Below are 20,292 nucleotides of genomic sequence, written 5' to 3' on the forward strand. Positions count from 1 at the left end.
TCTCTCTCTCTCTCTCTCTCTCTCTCTCTCTCTCTCTCTCTCTCTCTCTCTCTCTCTCTCTCTCTCTCTCTCTCTCTCTCTCTCTCATACGCGCGATTTTTCTATTCCAGAAAAATTATTTATATAGCAATTAAATTGTGTGATATGCAACTATAAACAAAAAACTAGTAATGAAAAATAACATTTGTGTTTTATATCTTAACATAATGTTTTCTTAATCTAAATTAAGTTAAAATTCAAATTAACCAAAATAACTGATTTATTTCATTTAAAATGCATATATATAATGAATAGATTAAAAATTTTATTACAAATGTTACAATATAGTACAATTTTATATATACTTACGATTGGTACAATTATTATTTTTATTCAAATTAAAGAATATATTTAAGAATATTATTTAAGATTTTAGAACGGCTAATGCTTCTGTATATTTTAAACCTTCTAAAATATAAATTAAATTTTCAACTGATGCATCTTCATCCTCTTCCGCCCATATCTCAAGCATAGTTTTACATTGTTCGTATGGCGTTGTTTTGCTTTGGAAAAAAGCAATCTAAAACACATATAATGTATTAAAATTCTATAATTATGAATAGTAGTGGTATTATATTAAGTTTGATATATTTATATACCTCATCATTTGTATAACCAAATTTTATCGCTAATTTTTTCCAATCATTTTTTAAACTTTCCGATAATTTTGCCACCATTTCCGGTGTGACTTTGTTCAATTTTCTGGCTTTTACATCAGCGCTTTCAGCATCAACCTGCTCACTTTCCTGTTTCAAGACGTCTTCGTTGAATTCTTGATCAGTAGATTCTGATGGCGGTGTCTCCTCAGTTTCCAATTTCGTATCAGACTGTGTCTGCTACGGAACGTAGTAAAAAATTAAGAAACATTAAGATTAAATATATTCATAGGAAGATAACTCACTGGACGATCTTTAGCAATCTTCTTAATCATCGTCTCAAGATATTCAGGCAATTTATTTATAGGATAATTTCCATGAACAAAGAAATGCGGACTTCGTCTCGCTAACAGTCTTAACGCTCTCCAACCAAAATTACCATCGTTCACCTTCCTGTAAATATAAAATTATTTTATTAATGTTATTTTATTAATGTTAATAATCACAATGAGAGGTGAGGCGTGTTTTTATGATTGACTCTTAATCAATGGATCTTGGATTTAATCCCGACCCGTCTCAAATATTGGCTCAGAAAGAGATTGATTGGAAAGTTAAAGATTATTATTAAAAGAAGAATATTAGATAAATTGTAATCAATTTTGAAAACAATAAACCGATACATTATCACAACAAAAATAAATATGCCATAAACGATAACACTTACTTGTATTTATCATCGACCATTGCAGCAGGATCCAATTCCATTATGGCATCTTCAAAATACGTTTCTAAAGACGGCAGAAAATCTCTATCCTTAGATTTGCATGCCTCGAGATTGTTCGGACATAAATTCCATAATTTAGTAAGTTCTGGACTGTTGAAAAATAATATAAATATAATTATTCAATTTTCTATATAAATGTTAATTCATTTCTTCATTTTTAAAAGCTATTTACTTTCCCATGTGATATTTGCCAACCGTTTGTGCATCTCTAATTACATCACCGATACGTCGTTTCGGTCTTCTTGGTTTCCGTGGCTCTTCATCATTGACATCTGATGCTGGTCGTTTGAATGGTGGACATCCTTCATTCTTCCATGTATTCCAATGCTCTTCACGTTTCAAGATGTTCTTCACAGTTTCCGCAAACGTGGGGCCGTCAGGCGGTGTTTCAGTCAGTAGAGTATAAACTTGTTCAGTAATAGTCTTCACCCATTCCACTTGATCCGGCTTGAGTTCGTGTGTCTCACTTAAAAGTAACAAATATCCTAGAGATTCGATAACGTATATATCACGAGACATTTAATTTAAGGAAAGCAGACCTTGTCTCATAGCCACTGGCAAGGAAGCTTTGAAAAACAAACATTTTTATGACTATTCAGAGGCATTTCACTAATTGCCAAAGAAGTTGTTCATTCAAAAATATGAGGCTTATAAATTCATTATAAAATATCCATTGCATTTTAATACAGAGAATACTTACGCCTTGAATTTTACAGTGCTATTCAGATACTGGAAAAGAATGAGAAATTGCAGCAATACATATCGTCTGAAATTGGAGTCTGACAGTTGTAACTCCAGTAATTTTTGATTAGTCAAGTATTTAGCAAAATAATGCGTCTCTTTGTGGGAGCCTTCCATAGAAGTATCCATCTTGATGCATGTAGAAGGATAACTACGTTGCTCCTCCAATTTAAAAGAAGCAAATGCTGATAATACATTAGACGCATGCTACAAATAATGTATTATTATATATATTATTTATAAATTTGCTGTAAGTTATAACTAGTATTTATAGTCAAGTCTTATACTTAATTACGGTTTTAAACTATCAGACAATCACAAAATCATATTAAGACATTTCTAAAATAAAAACCAACTATGAATATCAACCTATATTACTGTTTAAAGAAACTGTTGGAGAAGGTAACAACTTACAGCTGAAAAGACCTTCCAATGCATTTTATTATAACACTGATTCGGATTTCTGAAGAAATCTTGTAGTGCCCAAAACTTTCTATACAAATTATAATCAATTGGTATCTTGCTTTCTGACTTGTCGTCATCCTTAGTTATCTGCTCTAAATCATCTTCCTCTGCTTTCTCCAAGCCAAATTCTGTCTGATTTTCCAGATTAAATTCGCTAACAATATTCAAGCCAGATCTCTCAGAGAAAGGAAAGAACTTTGCTAAGAACAGCAGAATTCTACCACAAAATACAGTTTGTTGTGAACGTGACAATCTCCTTAAGAGATCGTTGCACATTCTCAACAAATTATTTTTACAGGCAGTGAAAAATAATTCTTCCTTCCATACAGTGACATTATTCTCCACAAAAGTAAATAATTGTTCGCATCTATCGAGCGTCATTGAATCAAAGATATCACCCAGTAGCATCACTGGCATACTCGCTGTCGCAAGATCCTTTCTGCATAACTCTATACAGAACGTGATATACGATTCGAGGGAACGCACGTTACCCGAAGCATTTTCCGTCAGTACGACTAGCAAGGTATCTCGAAGCGCCTGATCGATCGCCGCTTTTCTGTCACTGTCATTCGCACAACGTTCAATGCACTTTTTTTGAAATAACGAGACGTCCGACAGCTTGAAATATTGCTGCAAATAATCCTGAGAAAAAAATTAAGACAATGTAAACAATGTATAGTTGTAAACAATGTACAGTTATAAGTAAAAATTTGTGAATAGAACACAATGCTTATTTCAAACGTTGTACTTACGCTATAATCTTTCCTTAACACTTCGAACATCGCCATGATTTTCTATAGTTATGCTATCATGGATTATATTGTTTTTATTAAAAATGATTTCTGACAGAAAGAGACCTCTTCTTTTGTTTATTGATTTCTATCTCTGTACTCTATACTGAAAGGAGAGTCTTCGCGTTGCTTGCACTTATTGCACTTGTAGCTTTTTCGAGTGTAGTTGAATTTGAATCAGACCATAGACTACGTCAGAAAAAAATCTGAGAGAGCCCATGTCGGCCTTCTTTTTGTTACCATCGAAATCACCTAAAATCATTAGATTAACAAAAGTGCTGCGGTTTTTGCAATTGTCAACCGGGCTAATTCTAAAGCTTAGAAGAAAACAAAGTAAGTTGAACCGAAATTAAAATTAATCTACGTTGATAGAAATAGGCATAAAGGATCTCTAATTTCTTTCAGTTCTATTTCAGCTATTTTTTGTTGACATTAGGTTTATTCGCGTTGCAGAAAATCTCCAAATATATTTGCACTCAAAATGAGATAGATATATAGATATATTTGGCTTTGAAAAAAAAGATAGCACAGATATCGAGTGCAAAAAGTGCGAGCAACGCGAACAGACTTCATGATTAGTACGTCTGCGCTATCGCGTCAATGCTCACCAGTGTTTGTGTTTACAATTCAAAGTGATTCGGAGGCATGGAGGATCAATAATTTGTACGTTTTGCGTTTTGTATAACCGTATCAATTCCATCTGTTCTGTGATCGTGCCTAAGTATGCCGTCTCGCGGAGAGGATATCCTCAAAGGTTTCCAGGTGTATCCTTTAATTTAAGATATAATTTAATCGCAATTAATCGGCGATCACCTAGCAGTTTTTAGGTTAGAATGAAAGGTCAAATCCAAATTTCTGACATATAATACGTTCTTTGTGGCTGAATTCCTTTTCATTTTTTTTCCTTTTCTGCCTCTGATGATTTTTGTATGTGCTTACTTTATTTCAAAATTATAAAATTAAAAATATTATTAGGCATGAGGATCTTTCTTGATTGAATAGAGCCTTTTTGTGTTGAACATTTCTTTGTCGCTTTTCATTTTGGCCTATTTTCACAACTCACAGTTAATTCTTCGTTGAACAGAGGTTCAACTTATTTCTCACCTCTTTCCAATTCTAGAATCGAAAAGAGATAATGAATAAGTTGAATCTTGATTAAGAGTTAATCATGAGTTATGAAACTGGATATTATTTATTTTATTTTATTTAAAACGTTAACATTATAACAGTGCAGCTACAAAGAACAAATTTTTTAGAACATCAGTTTGATGAAAAACTAGATTTATATAAATGGATATGTCTCCTTAATTGTGATTCCATTAGGAATTGGATGAATCTACGTGATGCCGATAGTGGAAAAATTCTCTGGCAGGGTAACGAAGACTTGTGAGTAAGACTAAGATTTTTCAGGTACATCATTGAAAGAGACTGAATTCTTGGTTCTTTGCTTGATTATAGATCTGTACCTGACATAGAACATGAAGCACGTGTACCAAAAAAGATCCTGCGATGTCGTGCAATATCGAGGGAGATAAATTTTAGCTCTGCAGAACCAATGGAAAGGTTTCGCCTAGAACAGAAAGTATTGTTCAAAGGGCGCTGCCTGGAAGAGTGGTTCTTTGAGTTTGGATTTGTTATTCCCAACAGCACTAACACATGGCAGAGCTTAATCCAGGCGGCACCAGAGAGTCAAATGATGCCGGCAAATATACTAAAGTAAGTAGAGATTAAATATACTAGAGTAAGCACATCCTTGGTGTTTCGCTTATCTGTTGATTAATTTTGTATGGTTTCCTTTACAAATAGCGGCAACGTCGTAATAGAAACAAAATTCTTTGACGACGATCTCTTAGTGTCTACCAGTCGAGTCCGTCTCTTCTACGTCTAAGGCGATTTCCAAACGGTCCTAATCGTATAACATGGGACCAATCAACATGAACAGAGACCCTATACAAAAATAGAACAATGCACGTGTGAAAAATTTCTTACAAACTGAACATTTTTCATCTTTTAATATTAAACACTTCTTATGCATACATTAATAAGATAATATTGATAAATCTTGCAATTTTGTAAAAATTTACATTCTTAGATTCATGCAATCAATACAAAATTCAAAGTGTTATCAGTACAATTTTTCAAACAGGGCCTAATGCGTCTAAAATATGTTTTCACTCTTAAAAGATGTGAGGATATGACTTGCACTGCTAAAACACATAATTTATTTGTTATTTATTAAGTGTGAATAAATGCAATAAGTTTTGTACATATAATATACTACACCGCGAACAATAAAATTAAAAAAAAATTACTACATTTTATGTGTATTCTATACTTTTATAATTTTTCCATGGCGCAACATCCCAAGATGGAACAGTCTTTCTTTCATGAGATTTTTGTAATAGATTTTTTTCCAAAATGTGCAAATCCAGTCGGGCCGAAAACGCTGTAAATCGTAATAAATCACGAACATTTTTCGTTCAAAGAATGTATCCTTTGAATGACAGTGATGAATTCGCAACTTGCGCACGCGTTCTCATTCCTTACTAGAAGATCCTTACTATTCGCTTATACTTGGATTTCTTTCGGTTCCTGCTTCCTTTTTTTGCCGACTGGTACGTCTGCGCCGCTGCTGCTCGCCAGTGTTTATAATTCAAAATGCTTAGTGTGGCTTAAGAGATGTTCGCAGATATGGAGGATCAATGTTTACGTTTACACAGATCAATTTACGCCAAAGTTAAAACATCAATGTTAGGAAATTGGCTAATTATAATCATTCCATTCTTCAGAGGAACATGCTATTATTGGCCATTTTCATAACATCGATATAATTCGATCGATATAATAATCGACGTAAATCGAATAATGTAGACGTAGTCAATAATTTGCGCGTTGTTTTCCATTTGTATAATCGTGTCAATTCCGTCTGTTCTGATCGTGCCTAAGTATGCCGTCTCGCAGGAAGGATATTCTCAAAGGTTTCCAGATATATCCTTTAATTTATGATTGAATTTAGCCCCAACTGTTACACGATTAGTGACAGTTTTTCTAGGTTAGAACAGAATATCAAACCGAACATTTCTGAAATATGTTTTTTGCAGCTGAGTTCCTTTTCATTTTTTTTTCTCTCTGATGACTATATGCTTATTTTATTTAAATTGTAAAATTTTAAATATTGGGCATCAAGATTTGTTCGAATAGAATCTCTTTATTGTGTTCATTTCTCGATTTTCACTTAATATTATTTTATTTTAAATGTTAATTTTATTTTATTTAAAGTGTTAATAAGATTAATATTGCAGCTACAAAGAACGGTACTTTTAAAACGTTGGTTTGACAACAAAATGGATTTATGAACAAATGTATCTCCTTAATTATGATTCCATCAGTAATTGGATGCAACGTCAATAGTAAGGAAATTGTCTGGAAGGATAACAAAAACTTGTGAGTAAGGTTGATTTTCTAGGTACATCATTGAAGCATGATAGATTGAAACCTTGGTTCTTTGCTTGACTGTAGGTCTGTGCCTGATGTAGAACATGAAGCACATACTGAAAAAGATCCTACAATGTCATAAGATACAAAGGAAGATAAATTTTAGCTCTGCAGAAAAAATGGAGAGGTTTTGTCTAAAACAGAAGATTAAAGAGCGTTGCCTGGAAGAATTGTTTTTTGAGAGTTTGGGTCCATTGAACCTTATTATATGGAAAAGTTAATTCTGACATCACCAGAGAATCCGATGATATCAACAAATATACTAAAGTAAGTAAAGACACATGGTGTTTTATCACTCATTCATTGATTAATTATATATATTTTTCTTTACAAATAGTGGCAATGTTGTAATAGAAACAAAATTCTTTGACGACGATCTTTTAGTCGATCTATCAGTCGAATCCGGTTCTTCTGTATCTAACAGTAAAGCGATTTCCAAACGACTCTAATTGTACATAACATGGAACCTATCAATGTGAACAGACACTCTATACAAAAATATAACGCACGTATACAAAGTTTCTTACAAACTGAATATTTTTCATCCTTTGTTATTGGACACTGACTATGTATATATTAACCAGGATGATATTGATAAATTAATTAATAAACATAATTTTAAATTCATCTGGATGTTTGGAAAATGGTACTGATAAAACTTTTAATTTTGTATAAATTGCGTAAATCTCTCTAAGAATGTAAATTTTGTAAAAAAATCTCTCACTTGACTTTATGATGATGAATAAACTTTGTGTATTTACAATTTTATAATCGCATTTTTATGACAACTGGTGGTCTTCGATTATTTGAGAATGAGATACTGAAAACGTAACAACTTCACGTACACTGATAATGTACAGAGCTATATTAAAAAATTCTGATCTTTTTATAATCATTAATTTAAAGAATTCATTAATGATATGAATATTGTAATTCAATGAGGCGGCTTTTGAGTGGCTTGCTGCTCAGTACGATCTATAGATTCGGGTTCAATCCCACTTGCGCTCACATAAGCGATTTTTTGTATTTAAGGAGCCGAAAATGAGTCCATCTGGTGAAGAGATCTTTGATCATCAGCGTTGTTCAGATTTGATGTGAAACTGTAGGTCTCATATATCATTGGATATATGTATAGATCTTCCAGGCTGGAGGTCGGATGTTAGGCTATCTAATTCCAAAAAAAAATACATTACAAAAATTTCAGAAAAGGTAAAAAAGAATTCTTACATTCTTCAATTTTCACTACAATATTCTTCACACATAAGTCCTTCTACTTTTGTATAAGTTCTGTTCACGTTGATTGATGTTATGTACGATCGTTGAAAAATCGTCTTCGATGAAAAACAGACAGACTTTATTGATAGACACTAAGAAATTGTCAACAAAATTTTATTTCCACAATGGCGTTGCCGTTATTATATCGTAATAGAAATAAAATTATAAGAAATCATCGTCCAAAAATTTTGTTTCTATTACGATATTAATAATGGCAACATCGTGATGGAAACAAAATTCTTTGATGACGATTTCTTAATGTCTACCAGTCTCTTTTTCAATCGAAATCTAATCCGTCTCTTTTTCATCGAAGACAATTTCCAAACGATTTTACAGAGAACAGAGAGAACAACTTATATGAAAGAACTTATACGAAAATAAAACTCAGATATGAAAAGTTTCGTACAAATTGAACATTTTTCATCCTTTGATATTAGACAGTTTTTATCCATATATTAAAACAAGATGATAAATTGATAAATCTCGTAATTTTGTAAAAATTTACATTCTTAAAAAGATTGATGCAATCGATACAAAAAAAAGTTTTATTAGTAGCATTTTTCAAACAGGATCTAAAATATGCTTGCTGATGTTTCTAAAATATATTTTTCACTCTTGAAGAATGTAAGCTGTGACTGCTAAAGCATATAATTTATTTGTTATTAGTGTGTAAATGTGAATAAAAACAATAAGTTTTGTACGTATTATTATACACTATATCGCGAGCAACAAAATCTTAAAAATATTATTGAATTATAATTCATTTATAATTCGATGGCGCAACATCCCAAGAAGGGACAAGGCCTACATCTCATAAGATTTTTTGTAATGTATTTTTTCTAATTAATTATTAGAATTAAGTCGTTAACCTAACATCCAACCTTTAGCTTGGAGGATCCATACATATATTTATTGATATTGATTTTAAAGAGATCAGAATTTTAATATAGCTCTATATGTCTTACTAACAGTGTGAAGCTGTTACATTTTCAGTCTCAAATAATCAAAGGATCAGTTGTCATAAAAACGCGATTATAAAATTGCAAAACGCAATTGTAAATATACAAAGTTGATTCGTTGTAAAGTCAACGAGAAATATACAACTTTCTTTATCGTATGGACGTACTATAACAGTCGTATTGATTAGTGGTGTACAAGCAACACATTTTTTAGGCTTCACCACACCCCTTGAGGGAGTTCACTTTGAGTATACTCTGTCCCCTACTCCGTCTATACGCGTTGTACAAGTGTAAGGAAAAGAAAAAAAACCTCTAAAGAAGAGGACGAGGAAACACCGAGGAATCACTATGCAGTTAGCTTGAATGCAAACGAACTTCTTGTTAATTGAACTTCAACATCGTATCGCGCGCTTTGTTTCGCGCGCGATTAATTTAATTATACTCGATTTGGCGACTTCCCTCAGGAAGCTAGAAGTTCTCGTGGGATGGATCTGAACGATGAAGACGAGAGTGGAAACGAGAACGGCAGGCAGCTATTTCTGGTGGGCACGCCGCGCGATCCACTTGTATCAGCCGGTGCGATCGTAGCATCGTCGACGAATGTCTCCGACGACGTCAATCAGAGTGACGATCTGCAGTCGACTGCCCTGACTGGTCTAATCGGTGGCGCGCAATCCACCTCCGTTTGCTTCCCTGCAAAATTCAGTAAGTATACGACCGTGTGCCACGTAGATCTGATTTAATTAACCGCTTCTGTCTCCGCTGACAGTATCCCAAGTTGGAGTAGAGTGTCACTCAATTAAGTTATTGCTAAGTGCATTAAGTGGATCCGCAGTCAACTCTTTTTCTTAAATAGAGTTAGTAGTAATCAGTTTAACAGTTATGAAGTATTTACCGCTCTGCCTGTGGAACATCGCGGCATAAAATCTGAGCGAATATAATATCATATCGTGGATTCTCGTACCGCGCTGAGACTAACAAACATTTACACTCTTGATGTCCTTATATAACGTATCGAGATGATTTTGTCGAAAGAATATGTCATGGATAAATTATATCTTCTTGTAGCATATGATTTCTCGACTGGTCCTGAAAGCGAAGAGAGACCATCCTGCATCATCGGCAAAAGAAAGCAGCGTAGGTACCGCACCACATTTTCCAATTTTCAGCTGGAGGAGTTGGAACGTGCTTTTCAGAAGACCCATTATCCCGACGTTTTTTTTCGGGAGGAACTCGCAGTTCGTATCCAACTGACAGAAGCTAGAGTACAAGTAATTTCTGCATGTCTCACTAATAGAATTGTATGTACTTGGAGTATCTGGTTAAAAGAAGTCGTGTCATTATTAATTTCCTTGCGAATAGGTGTGGTTCCAAAATCGGAGAGCAAAATGGCGCAAGCAAGAAAAGCAATGTAAAATCGCAACTCATATGACATCATCGCACTTACCACCGGATTGTCAAGAAGTGCAGCAACATCAATCGCAACACTCGGATCATTTGTTATTGGAATCACCATGCAGTCCTATATATCTCGGCATGGAGTGGGCAGGTTTTTCTCCTTATAACAACACAGACAGCGCATCATCTCTTATCGTGAATAACATGAACAAATCAACGGAGACAGAAGCTGACAATAATCCACTGCTCGATCCTGAATTGTTACAATTAAAGCCTCCACGTTCCTAATAATATTAAGAATATACGTATATATAATATATTGTTTATAATTTAGATAACGTTCCATGCTTTCTGAGAAGTTACGCGATTAGTATTATAACTGAAATAACTTGCAATATAATTTTAACATAGAAAATATATATATTGCGCGCGTAAAGAAGGCTATTGCTTGTCGAACAATGAATGAAGTTTTTATAATGAAATTGGAATTTTTATATTAATAATTGCACGAATGCATACATTATTTAAAAAATGCCATTTGGGGCCTTATTAACGATCCATCATTCGTCGATGAAAAAAGTCGCGATCATATTGATAAAAATGATCGTATATACATTTTGTAAGAGGAAAGATGTATATATAATGGAGTGTCTGTTTCTTTTAGACAAATAGATTCTATTAAAGGAAAAGTAATAAATATTTATATTATGTACAAAATTACTCTTTGCGAGACGTGTTACTCCAATATAAAATAGTAACGTCAACTTTTTATTCAGTGTGCATATGTTACAAGTCAGTAAATTAATTAAGGTATTTATTAATTAATTGATCCTAAGAGCGAATAAGCGAGCTAAGATGCTTTTCCCATCTTTCAAATTTGAGAGCTCATTTCCTTTTTTCAATAGTTTTTCTCTTTTTCTATGACTAATTATCCTCGAAAGTTTTTTTCAATGAACATCGAAGATAATTAGTCGAACAACGAATAAAGTTTTTATTATATAGCCTTGTCAGTGAGAGATCTGTTAACTTTAACTTTTAACAGAACGTTTGTTTGGGATGCATCTCGAGTGAAATAAATTAGTGACAGACGTTAAAAGGTTACGCAATGTATGAGTACTCGTCCGCGCTATTTGGCGTACGTTCGATATACTGTTTATCTATCAAAGTTTCAATGCACTTTTTAATCATTCCGATAGAAGGTGCGAAAGTAACTTTTGATTGACTCAACACCTGAAACAATAGAATTATATTAAACATCGCTACACAAGATAATTAATGTGCGCTTGCGTTACACTCTCGAAACTCGCAACTCACCTCCTGTATGAGCTGATTGTGTTTTAATAGCTTGCGACTCTTCATGATGCGAACTATAGCCGCCTGCAAGAACATCTTTCTGTCTTCGTCTACACTGCGATGTGTAGCCTCCGCATCCTGTGGCGCGTCTCGCTGTAACACCCCTGTCACGCGAAACTTGGTTCTCTTGTTGGAGTAACTAAAATTGAGCGTGAGAATAGTATCCTCCTCCAATTCGCCATCGTTGGACTTAGTGAGGATCTTACAATCCACAAGGCTAGCGGCATGCTTCATTAGCTGATCATGCGATAGACGTAACGAGGCAGCCGCTTCTTTACATGGAATCGTATCACAATGCTCGAAAAGCAACAGCAACGCCATTTGATACGTTTGCACAGTGACCAAATACGGTTTCTTCAAATAATTAAATTTGAGCTCGCCTTGACTTAGATGATGCAGCCACGTAAGCTTCCGACCGCTAAACTGCATGTGATAGAACGTCTCGAAAGCCTGGACGGATTTCTCCAGTTGCTGTGGAACATGGAACGGGCCGGGTGAAGGTGGTAGACCAAGTGGCCAAGCACCAGCTTGCAACACTTTAACTGTGAAACCGGTACCCAATTGATTCTCTCCGTCGCCTTCCCGTAAGGTCGCGATAAACTTCGCGTTGAGATCTGCTGAGACGGACATGTCCGTGAACATACGATGGAGCTTGTTCGTAAATTCGTAACCACACGCCCGTTTCAGGTCATCGATCATCATCTCCTCGGCATCCATCGATTGCGACTGCTGATGTATTAATCGCTTCGCCAACATACGCGAATAAAATTTTTGGAACACATCCTTATCATCCACGTACTTGAACACTGTTATGGAGCGTTTCAGTTTGTCCTCGATTTCACTTTCGGAGGCAGCCCTGGGAGACTTTTTCAATAGAATATCGCAATACCTCGCCAACTAAGTGAAAGATACGCATTATATAACTTATTAATAGAAACCGTATTCTAAATTGAAAATATCTATATTTTTAAATGATTTTTACCAATTCTGGTGCTCGAACTGGCTGCTTCGGAGCAGGCCTGTAATTTACGATGGCGGAGCAAGCTTTATCGAGAGCGCCTACAAAACTTTGATCTGAATTGAACACTTCCTTAATCATTTCGGAATATTTCGAATGTACATTTAACATATTCTCCACAAACTGCATGTATACCTGAAATTAGAAATTCATGTTCTTTTCTTTATAAAATTACGTAAATCTATATATTTTAGTATACTTTTGAATATTTTATTATATTCACATTTTCTCCTTGCAAAGGTCCAATTGCTTGTAATCCTTGCAGTGTAATATGGCGAGTAAGATGTTGCACAAGTGGATCTAAACCTCCTGGCAAAGACCTCAATAATGGATAAAGAAGAGCCAAATCTCGTCTGCTCTCATTCTTTATCATCATTTCTGCTTCTGAATGTAATAAATCTACATGTGCAGCTACCATTTTATCTTCACAACATGCTCTGACCTGCAACAGAATATTGCTGTTGTGTATATCCATTTTAGCTACTTCTACAATAGATGAAAAACGCGATAACGTACTTTTGCTACAGAACTCTTGTGAAGAAACTTATAAGCGCGTGCCTCCTCTTGAGCAAGTCTCCACGTTACTTTTTCTATATAACGCGTAACGTCTGATTGCTGCAACAACGATGACGCTTCCGCTGTGTAAAATTCTCCACTAGCCTCCAAAAAAGGTTCCTCAAAAATTTCTTGATACAACTGAAAAACATAATTTAATAGAAACTTAAAAATAAAAAAAACCCTTTCTTTGCTTATAAAAAGAAAAGTTTGTGTAATCAATTACGTTTAATTTTCCCTTCATCTTGTGATCTTCTACCCGAACAAAACTTTCTATGACACCACAAATAACATCGGTTGGGGCAAGCAATTTCGAATCTCTATCAGCATCGATACACGTAAGTAGAAGAGAAACTAGTTTTTTCTTAAGTGGTATTATCATCTTTTTCTTCCAAATGTCCAAACCAAGTTCACCAATCTCCATCTGCTCTTGGCACTCTTCTTCTCTATTGTGCAAACTTGTGCCATAGATAAGTTCTGCTTCTGAGAGCTTCTGTTTTTTGATGTGTTGTTGATTAAGATATAAGTACAAGCTATGCAAATAGTCGATGCCTTGCGAGTACTCTGTCCAAGCGCGATAATACGCTGGAAGCAGCTCCCACTTATCATTATACGAGTTGACCTGTATTAGCAAATGGTCTACATGGTTAACCAAAAACCTCTTTGTCTCATCATACAAACGGTCTGCTAGTGGTTCAGGATACGCAACGCATAAAGAATAAACATCGCTGCAATCATAATCTACACTTAATATAAATTTTCCTATATTACATTAATGACATGTAAAATAATTGTCAGATTTCATACCTAAATCTATCGTTCCATATAGCACGTGGGATATTTGCTAACGTTATCACTCCCTTGATAGTCTCTTGCAGTACATGCCATGTTTTATTAAAATCCACTCTCTTGGGTTTTAGTGACATCCTTCTCTTTGATCCACAAACCTTTTGATAACTTGATCACAATAACAATAGTTTGCTAATTTCACAGAGAAGTACACTCACTGTATGCCATAAACCTGCAAAATAGTCAAGTCACTTATATTATTTACATACAGGATTTGTGACACATATTCAAACGTAGTTAAAAGCTTGACTTGTACAAGAACCAATGAATCGCTTGGTGTTCAAACAAAAGCAATCCCAATCGAGGAATACATTCCAAGAATAATCTTTCGGAGTACAGAGAGAAAGAGAGAGAGAGAGAGAGAGAGAGAGAGAGAGAGAGAGAGAGAGAGAGACTGAGTTTATATGGCTTTGTTCGTGTGTTTTGTACATCGTCGGTTTAAAAATAACGTAAAAGTAAAATACACCACGCGTATACATACACATACACACATCTCACGGCCGTTCTAAATCTCCCCGCTACTCGTAACTTTACGCGGCAAGGTGACACTCTCCGCGAGAATCTTCAAACTCTAAACAACCTTGACGAGTTTATAAGTACGTAAACAATCGTCCGTTCGAAATGAAAATCTCGAATGTAATGATGCGTGGCTGCCACGCCGCCGCTGACGGAGGCATGCGATGTATACGAGCGTGTACTCGGTGCACGCGTTACGAAATATCGATTCGAACAAAGGGGGATGTGTCGTTTTTTCCTCCGAGAGCTCGGGACGTGGCGGAGTCGGGGGACCGTCGCGCGTGGGACTACACGCGTGTACCCGTCATTGGGGGGGCAAGTACGACACAGCTGACTGGCTCGATGCTCAGCTCCTCCAGATGGACCGCGTGCCGCAAATCGGCCTAACCAAAGAATTAAGCGCGGGAGGAAACGCGAACATCACCGAGACACGAGCTCGCGTGGCTCCTTCTTCCCCTGTTCTTCGGCCGACGAACTGACGAAACGTACCGGCCGTTTATTTTTGGGGCGGGGACCCGAGTCACTCGCTGCCGCGACGAGATGATGCATGGCACTCGCGGCGAATATACGCCGAGCGCATTTTCCGTCCGCTCCGCGCTGCTCCCTTTTTTTCCTTCCGCTTACGACTTTGCCCTCGCACGCTCGTGTCACCGATGATCGTCGTCCGCTCTCTCCGAATCCGTTAATCGCGATCACAGTCTTGCTCGAAACGCTCGAACTCGCAGTGCACCCTCCCGTGTACTCTCGTACCCGCTGAACCCGCTCGCGCGTTGAATCCTCAATAACATCGCGCGGCCATGCTCTCTTGGTGCGTGTGCGCGAGCGCGCAACGCACAATTTTCATTCGTCGTCATATGTGTGCCACCCGCATGTCTCGATCTGACGTCGTGCCATTGACAAAGCGATATGTAAATCACGTGGCCACGGATCTATATAGATAGATTAAAAGCGCGAAAACAGCATTAGTAAGAGAGGCTGATGGAAAGTCAAACGTCAGAGAAACGTCAGACGTCGATTATTGTGTTTTTTGAAATGAGATAAAAATTATAAAAGTAAACAAATATTAGAACTTTTATCATTTTAATAACAATAAGGGCTATGAGCCAGATTTCAATATATTTATATTTTTTGAATGATATTTCATTTGGGCTTTTCTGTCGTACGACAAATTTTTCAAGCCTGTTGATTGGCTATAAGATAGAGAGATCCGAGAACTTCTCTGTCCTGCACATATTTGTCTAAAATTATAAAATAAAAATAATATGTACTATAATGGCTCAATAATAATAAATAAACATTAATAAGGGCTACGAACTAGATTTTAATACATTTAAATTTTTAAATAGACATTTCGACCTTATCGTCAGGTCATCTTCAGTGTATACAATATAGAAAATTAATTTTTTAGTATTTTGATTAACATCAATTGAATTTGATAGCGAATTTGATTTAATATTGGTCAATCAATTAATCATTCATATATTTATTTTGATTATTAACAATTAATTATAACCGTTATAACAATTAATAATAGTACTGGAAAGTCATTCACTTATTTTTAATATCAACTACTGATACTGTTAACTACTGATTAATTAATCATTTACTTAATTTAATTATACTGTTACAGTACTGTCAGTACTGTAATTATTATTTAAAATAAGTTATTAATTAATCAGTACTATAGGTATTAAATTTCTACAAAGAGATGGGGAGAAAAGATAGAAGCATAATTGCTTTCCTTGCTTTTAGAAGAAACTACATTATCTTCTCTCATTTCTATATCAGATTTTTCTTTCATTCCATTCAGAAAATATCTGATCATATATATCCCTGTCTATTAATTAACAATTAGTACAAAAACGTAGTGCTTTTAATCAAATTTATCAATTATCAATTTATCAAATTTTCTATTATAAATGAGCGTTAATATATATAACAATTTGGAGCTTTTTATTTTCTGCTTATTTCGATTTTTATTAATTTTTTCGATATAACGATTACACATTGATTTAAAAAAATCATATGATCGCATGAAATACATTACAAATTTATACGTGAAACTCGTTACGTTGCTTCCTCGCCTCATTTTTATTTAATTGGATAATTTTTTACATTTAGCTCGCGATACATTCACGCTTCTATGTCGTTCATAACTCGTGGTCGTGACTCGCACTTCGACGCGTCTTAACCGACTGTCTGGTTGACGTTTTGCATTTTGAGGTGTTAAGTATTTGCACGAAAAGATGGTAAGTGTTTATTAAAAAGTATTCCTTGCACTTTGTCGCATTGTCTCCTAGTAAAATTTCTCGTAATTGCAACTACGAGTCTACAGAATAATCGAATAATCGAATTTATCTACAATTAGAGGTTAAGTTACTGTCAATATATCAATGACAACGTACTTTTGTGACAAATTATAATTTCCACACCACTCAGCACACTTTAAGGTTAATATTACATTTGTTATACAACAAATTTTTTAAGCATATAATTAATTAACTGCAGAACACGAAAGTTCTTGTATCTCTCTATCTTATCTCTCTATCCTAGTCCATCCTTATCCTGCTTTCTAAAATTTTTAAGTGAAAATTTTCTGAAGAATAAAATCTTAAAGATTGAAAATTGAGATTCCAAGAATTTAGAGAGTAGTCACTCAATAGGCTTGAAAAATTTATCATGTAACAAATATAACATCAGCCTTAGCTTAAGAAATGTATAAATATCCTGAAGATGTTTTTAGGATATAGAGATGTCTTCTGAATCCTCGTCTTTAAAACCTTGGAGATTTATGCTATATATGAAGAGTTCTCTTGTTTACTCTCTTAAAATTTATAGAATGAATCTCTGAAGAATGAAATCTGACTCTTAAAGATTAGATTGATAATTGAGCTACTTTTTTTTTCAAAGCTGGCTCAATCTTTATTCTTTAGAATGAGATATTATTTTAAAAAATTTAAAGAATATGCTGTATTTCAATATATTTTATCTTTTTTTTAGAGCATCCTTGCGTATAACGGTGGCGCCGTGATAGCCATGAAGGGTAAGAACTGTGTAGCCATAGCAGCCGATCGCAGATTCGGTATACAGGCACAGACAATAATGTGCGACTTCCAAAAGATCTATGAGATGGGACCGCACTTGTATGTCAGCTTGCCTGGTCTTGCCACTGATACCCAGACAGTCATGGAGAGATTGCGCTTTCGCCTGAATCTGTATGAGCTAAAAGAGAATCGAAAGATTCATCCAAAAACATTCACAGCTATGATCTCAAATCTCCTGTATGAGAGGAGATTTGGGCCGTATTTCGTAGAACCTATAGTTGCTGGACTGGATCCAGTCACGTTTGAACCATTCATTTGCAATATGGATCTGATAGGCTCCAGAAATATGGCCGAGGACTTTGTAGTGGGTGGAACGTGTACCGAACAACTTTATGGCATGTGTGAGTCACTTTACGAGCCTAATTTGGGGCCTGAAGAGCTATTTGAAACTGTCAGCCAAGCTTTAGTCAATGCGTTCGATCGGGACGCGATATCTGGATGGGGTGCTGTTGTTTATATCATGTAAGTATCATGATAGGATTAGTACAGATGCAATTAATACTTATATTAATACACATTGCGTGAGTCAAATGTATATATTTGGTTTCAGAGAAAAGGATAAGGTCACGAAAAGAACTGTAAAAACGCGAATGGATTAAATGCATTCATCTTTTATATCAATATGTGCGACAAAAATTTCATAATTATTGTTGTAATTAAGTCTAAGAAATATAAACAGAAACTTATAAATAACTCGTAATAAATTAAATCCCTAATACTATTTTAATGTCTTGATATTGATTTAATATCTTAAAAATTGATTTCTCTTTCAATTGTTGTCCTTTTTGTCATTTTCATAAAATTTTTATATTTCATCTTTTCTTAAAATTATTTTTTATAGTTAATTTAATATTTCTCTAATTTGACAAACTATAAATGAATTATAATTTTATTTTATTAGCGATTATGAAGAATGTGCGAAGCGACGCTGTCGCTATCTATAATCTGATACTCGAATCAACTATAAGTACAGTTTAGGGAACAAAAAATGGAGAATGTATGTTGAATGCATGTGTGTCGTGTAATTGCAAGAAAACTTATATTATCAGCGAAAACTTTATCACTGCAATGTCGATTAATGCATTATGTGCTACATTTCGCAAAATTACGGTGGGCAGAATAAGTATGTACCTTCAATAATTGATTTATATAACTGTAAATTACTTATAACCTAGTATTGCTATCTACCTTCTAAGCAAAAATGTATATATCGTTTCCTTACTTTAAAAGTGACACAACTTAAAAAATTAAGAAAAAGGAAAATATTATTCTTTAATTTGACAGAAAATTATTGACTAATCGAATATCGGCAAAAAAAGTATAACATCAAATGTTAAATTTGTTATTTTCGTTTTATCACTTTAGAAAACCCTTTTTTAAGTTATGACGATTTTTTTATGACATTAAACTGTTTTTATGATTGATAAGGAAATGTTTACTTAAATAATTCATGATAATAACTTGAAAATTACATTCTTTTATTTGAATCGCTTTTGAAGTAAGGGCAATATATATACATATTAGACTATGTTAAAATAGAACATACTGTTTAAATTATTATATATTTTAAGTATGTATAAGATAAGATATTTGTAAATAATATATTAAATTTCTCTATTCTATTTCAGGTACTGCTGCTGCTGCTGCTGCTGCTGCAAAGTATTCGACACAACAATCCAACTGTGACACAAACATAGTTTCCCATTTAACATCTGATAATTACATGCAGTGTGGTACAGGATCGATACACAGCATAAAATTTATACCGCGAACACTTAAAATAGATTTTGGAATGCCTACGAGAGAAGATTTAATAAGAAATATTATTGAAATTCCTACTACTACTTTGATTCCTCCATTGCAAGAGCCTACACACCGTTTGCCCATTCAATATGATTCACCTATGCTAAAAAAGTCTCTAGATTTACCTACGAATGAAAGAATTATAGAGAAACAGGCGATAAATATGATAAAAATCAGGCATAAGAAAATGAAGAAACACAAACGAAAGAAGTTGCGTAAGAAAATGAAATTTGTATTGGAAAAGGTAAGGTTAAAGAGAAGACAGAAGAAGGAGAAATTGTTTCAAGCTGAACTAATTGCCAAAATTAAGGAAGCAGAAGCGTTTGATGCTGAGAAGTATGTCAATGAGAAATTAAATATCTTGAATAAGAAGATATTACCAAGAACTTTCAGAGGTGAGATTTTACCTGCTGAGATGATTAAACAGTTTTTGGATGAAAAAAGAGCAAGAAAGGAGGCTATACGTAATAAACCTCGTTTAACCTTATAATTTATGTATAAGTTGTGGCAATAAAGTTTTATTAGAATGATAATTATGATTCTTTTTGTAA

The 20,292-nt window shown here is 34.5% G+C and overlaps 5 protein-coding genes across 5 annotated transcripts; 3 read left to right on the plus strand and 2 right to left on the minus strand.

Moving 5' to 3' along the window:
• Positions 1–403: 403 nt before the first annotated feature.
• LOC105627456 (THO complex subunit 1) lies at positions 404–3,413 on the minus strand. Its single transcript, XM_012208739.1, has 9 exons — positions 3,378–3,413; positions 2,575–3,267; positions 2,120–2,367; positions 1,959–1,985; positions 1,592–1,885; positions 1,360–1,509; positions 941–1,088; positions 639–875; positions 404–559 (listed from the first exon to the last, which is right to left on the minus strand). Exons 1-9 carry the CDS (start codon positions 3,411–3,413, stop codon positions 404–406), a joined length of 1,989 nt encoding a protein of 662 aa, XP_012064129.1.
• Positions 3,414–5,072: 1,659 nt separating this feature from the next.
• LOC105627457 (homeobox protein ARX) lies at positions 5,073–10,831 on the plus strand. Its single transcript, XM_012208740.1, has 4 exons — positions 5,073–5,132; positions 9,610–9,850; positions 10,214–10,416; positions 10,508–10,831. Exons 1-4 carry the CDS (start codon positions 5,073–5,075, stop codon positions 10,829–10,831), a joined length of 828 nt encoding a protein of 275 aa, XP_012064130.1.
• An 810-nt stretch (positions 10,832–11,641) lies between these two features.
• LOC105627460 (cullin-2) lies at positions 11,642–14,662 on the minus strand. Its single transcript, XM_012208743.1, has 8 exons — positions 14,575–14,662; positions 14,277–14,490; positions 13,696–14,197; positions 13,431–13,610; positions 13,138–13,356; positions 12,879–13,049; positions 11,858–12,793; positions 11,642–11,773 (listed from the first exon to the last, which is right to left on the minus strand). Exons 2-8 carry the CDS (start codon positions 14,393–14,395, stop codon positions 11,642–11,644), a joined length of 2,259 nt encoding a protein of 752 aa, XP_012064133.1. The 5' UTR covers positions 14,396–14,490; positions 14,575–14,662.
• A 3,208-nt stretch (positions 14,663–17,870) lies between these two features.
• LOC105627459 (proteasome subunit beta type-3) lies at positions 17,871–18,624 on the plus strand. The gene is made up of 2 exons (XM_012208742.1): positions 17,871–18,400; positions 18,489–18,624. The coding sequence occupies exons 1-2, from the start codon at positions 17,871–17,873 to the stop codon at positions 18,535–18,537; spliced, it is 579 nt and encodes a 192-aa protein (XP_012064132.1). The 3' UTR covers positions 18,538–18,624.
• Positions 18,625–19,006: 382 nt separating this feature from the next.
• Positions 19,007–20,274, plus strand: LOC105627458. The gene is made up of 2 exons (XM_012208741.1): positions 19,007–19,061; positions 19,567–20,274. Exons 1-2 carry the CDS (start codon positions 19,007–19,009, stop codon positions 20,229–20,231), a joined length of 720 nt encoding a protein of 239 aa, XP_012064131.1. The 3' UTR covers positions 20,232–20,274.
• The last annotated feature ends 18 nt before the right edge of the window (positions 20,275–20,292 follow it).

The sequence above is a fragment of the Atta cephalotes genome (genome assembly GCF_000143395.1).
Source record: "Atta cephalotes unplaced genomic scaffold scaffold00009, whole genome shotgun sequence".
NCBI lineage: Eukaryota > Metazoa > Arthropoda > Insecta > Hymenoptera > Formicidae > Atta > Atta cephalotes.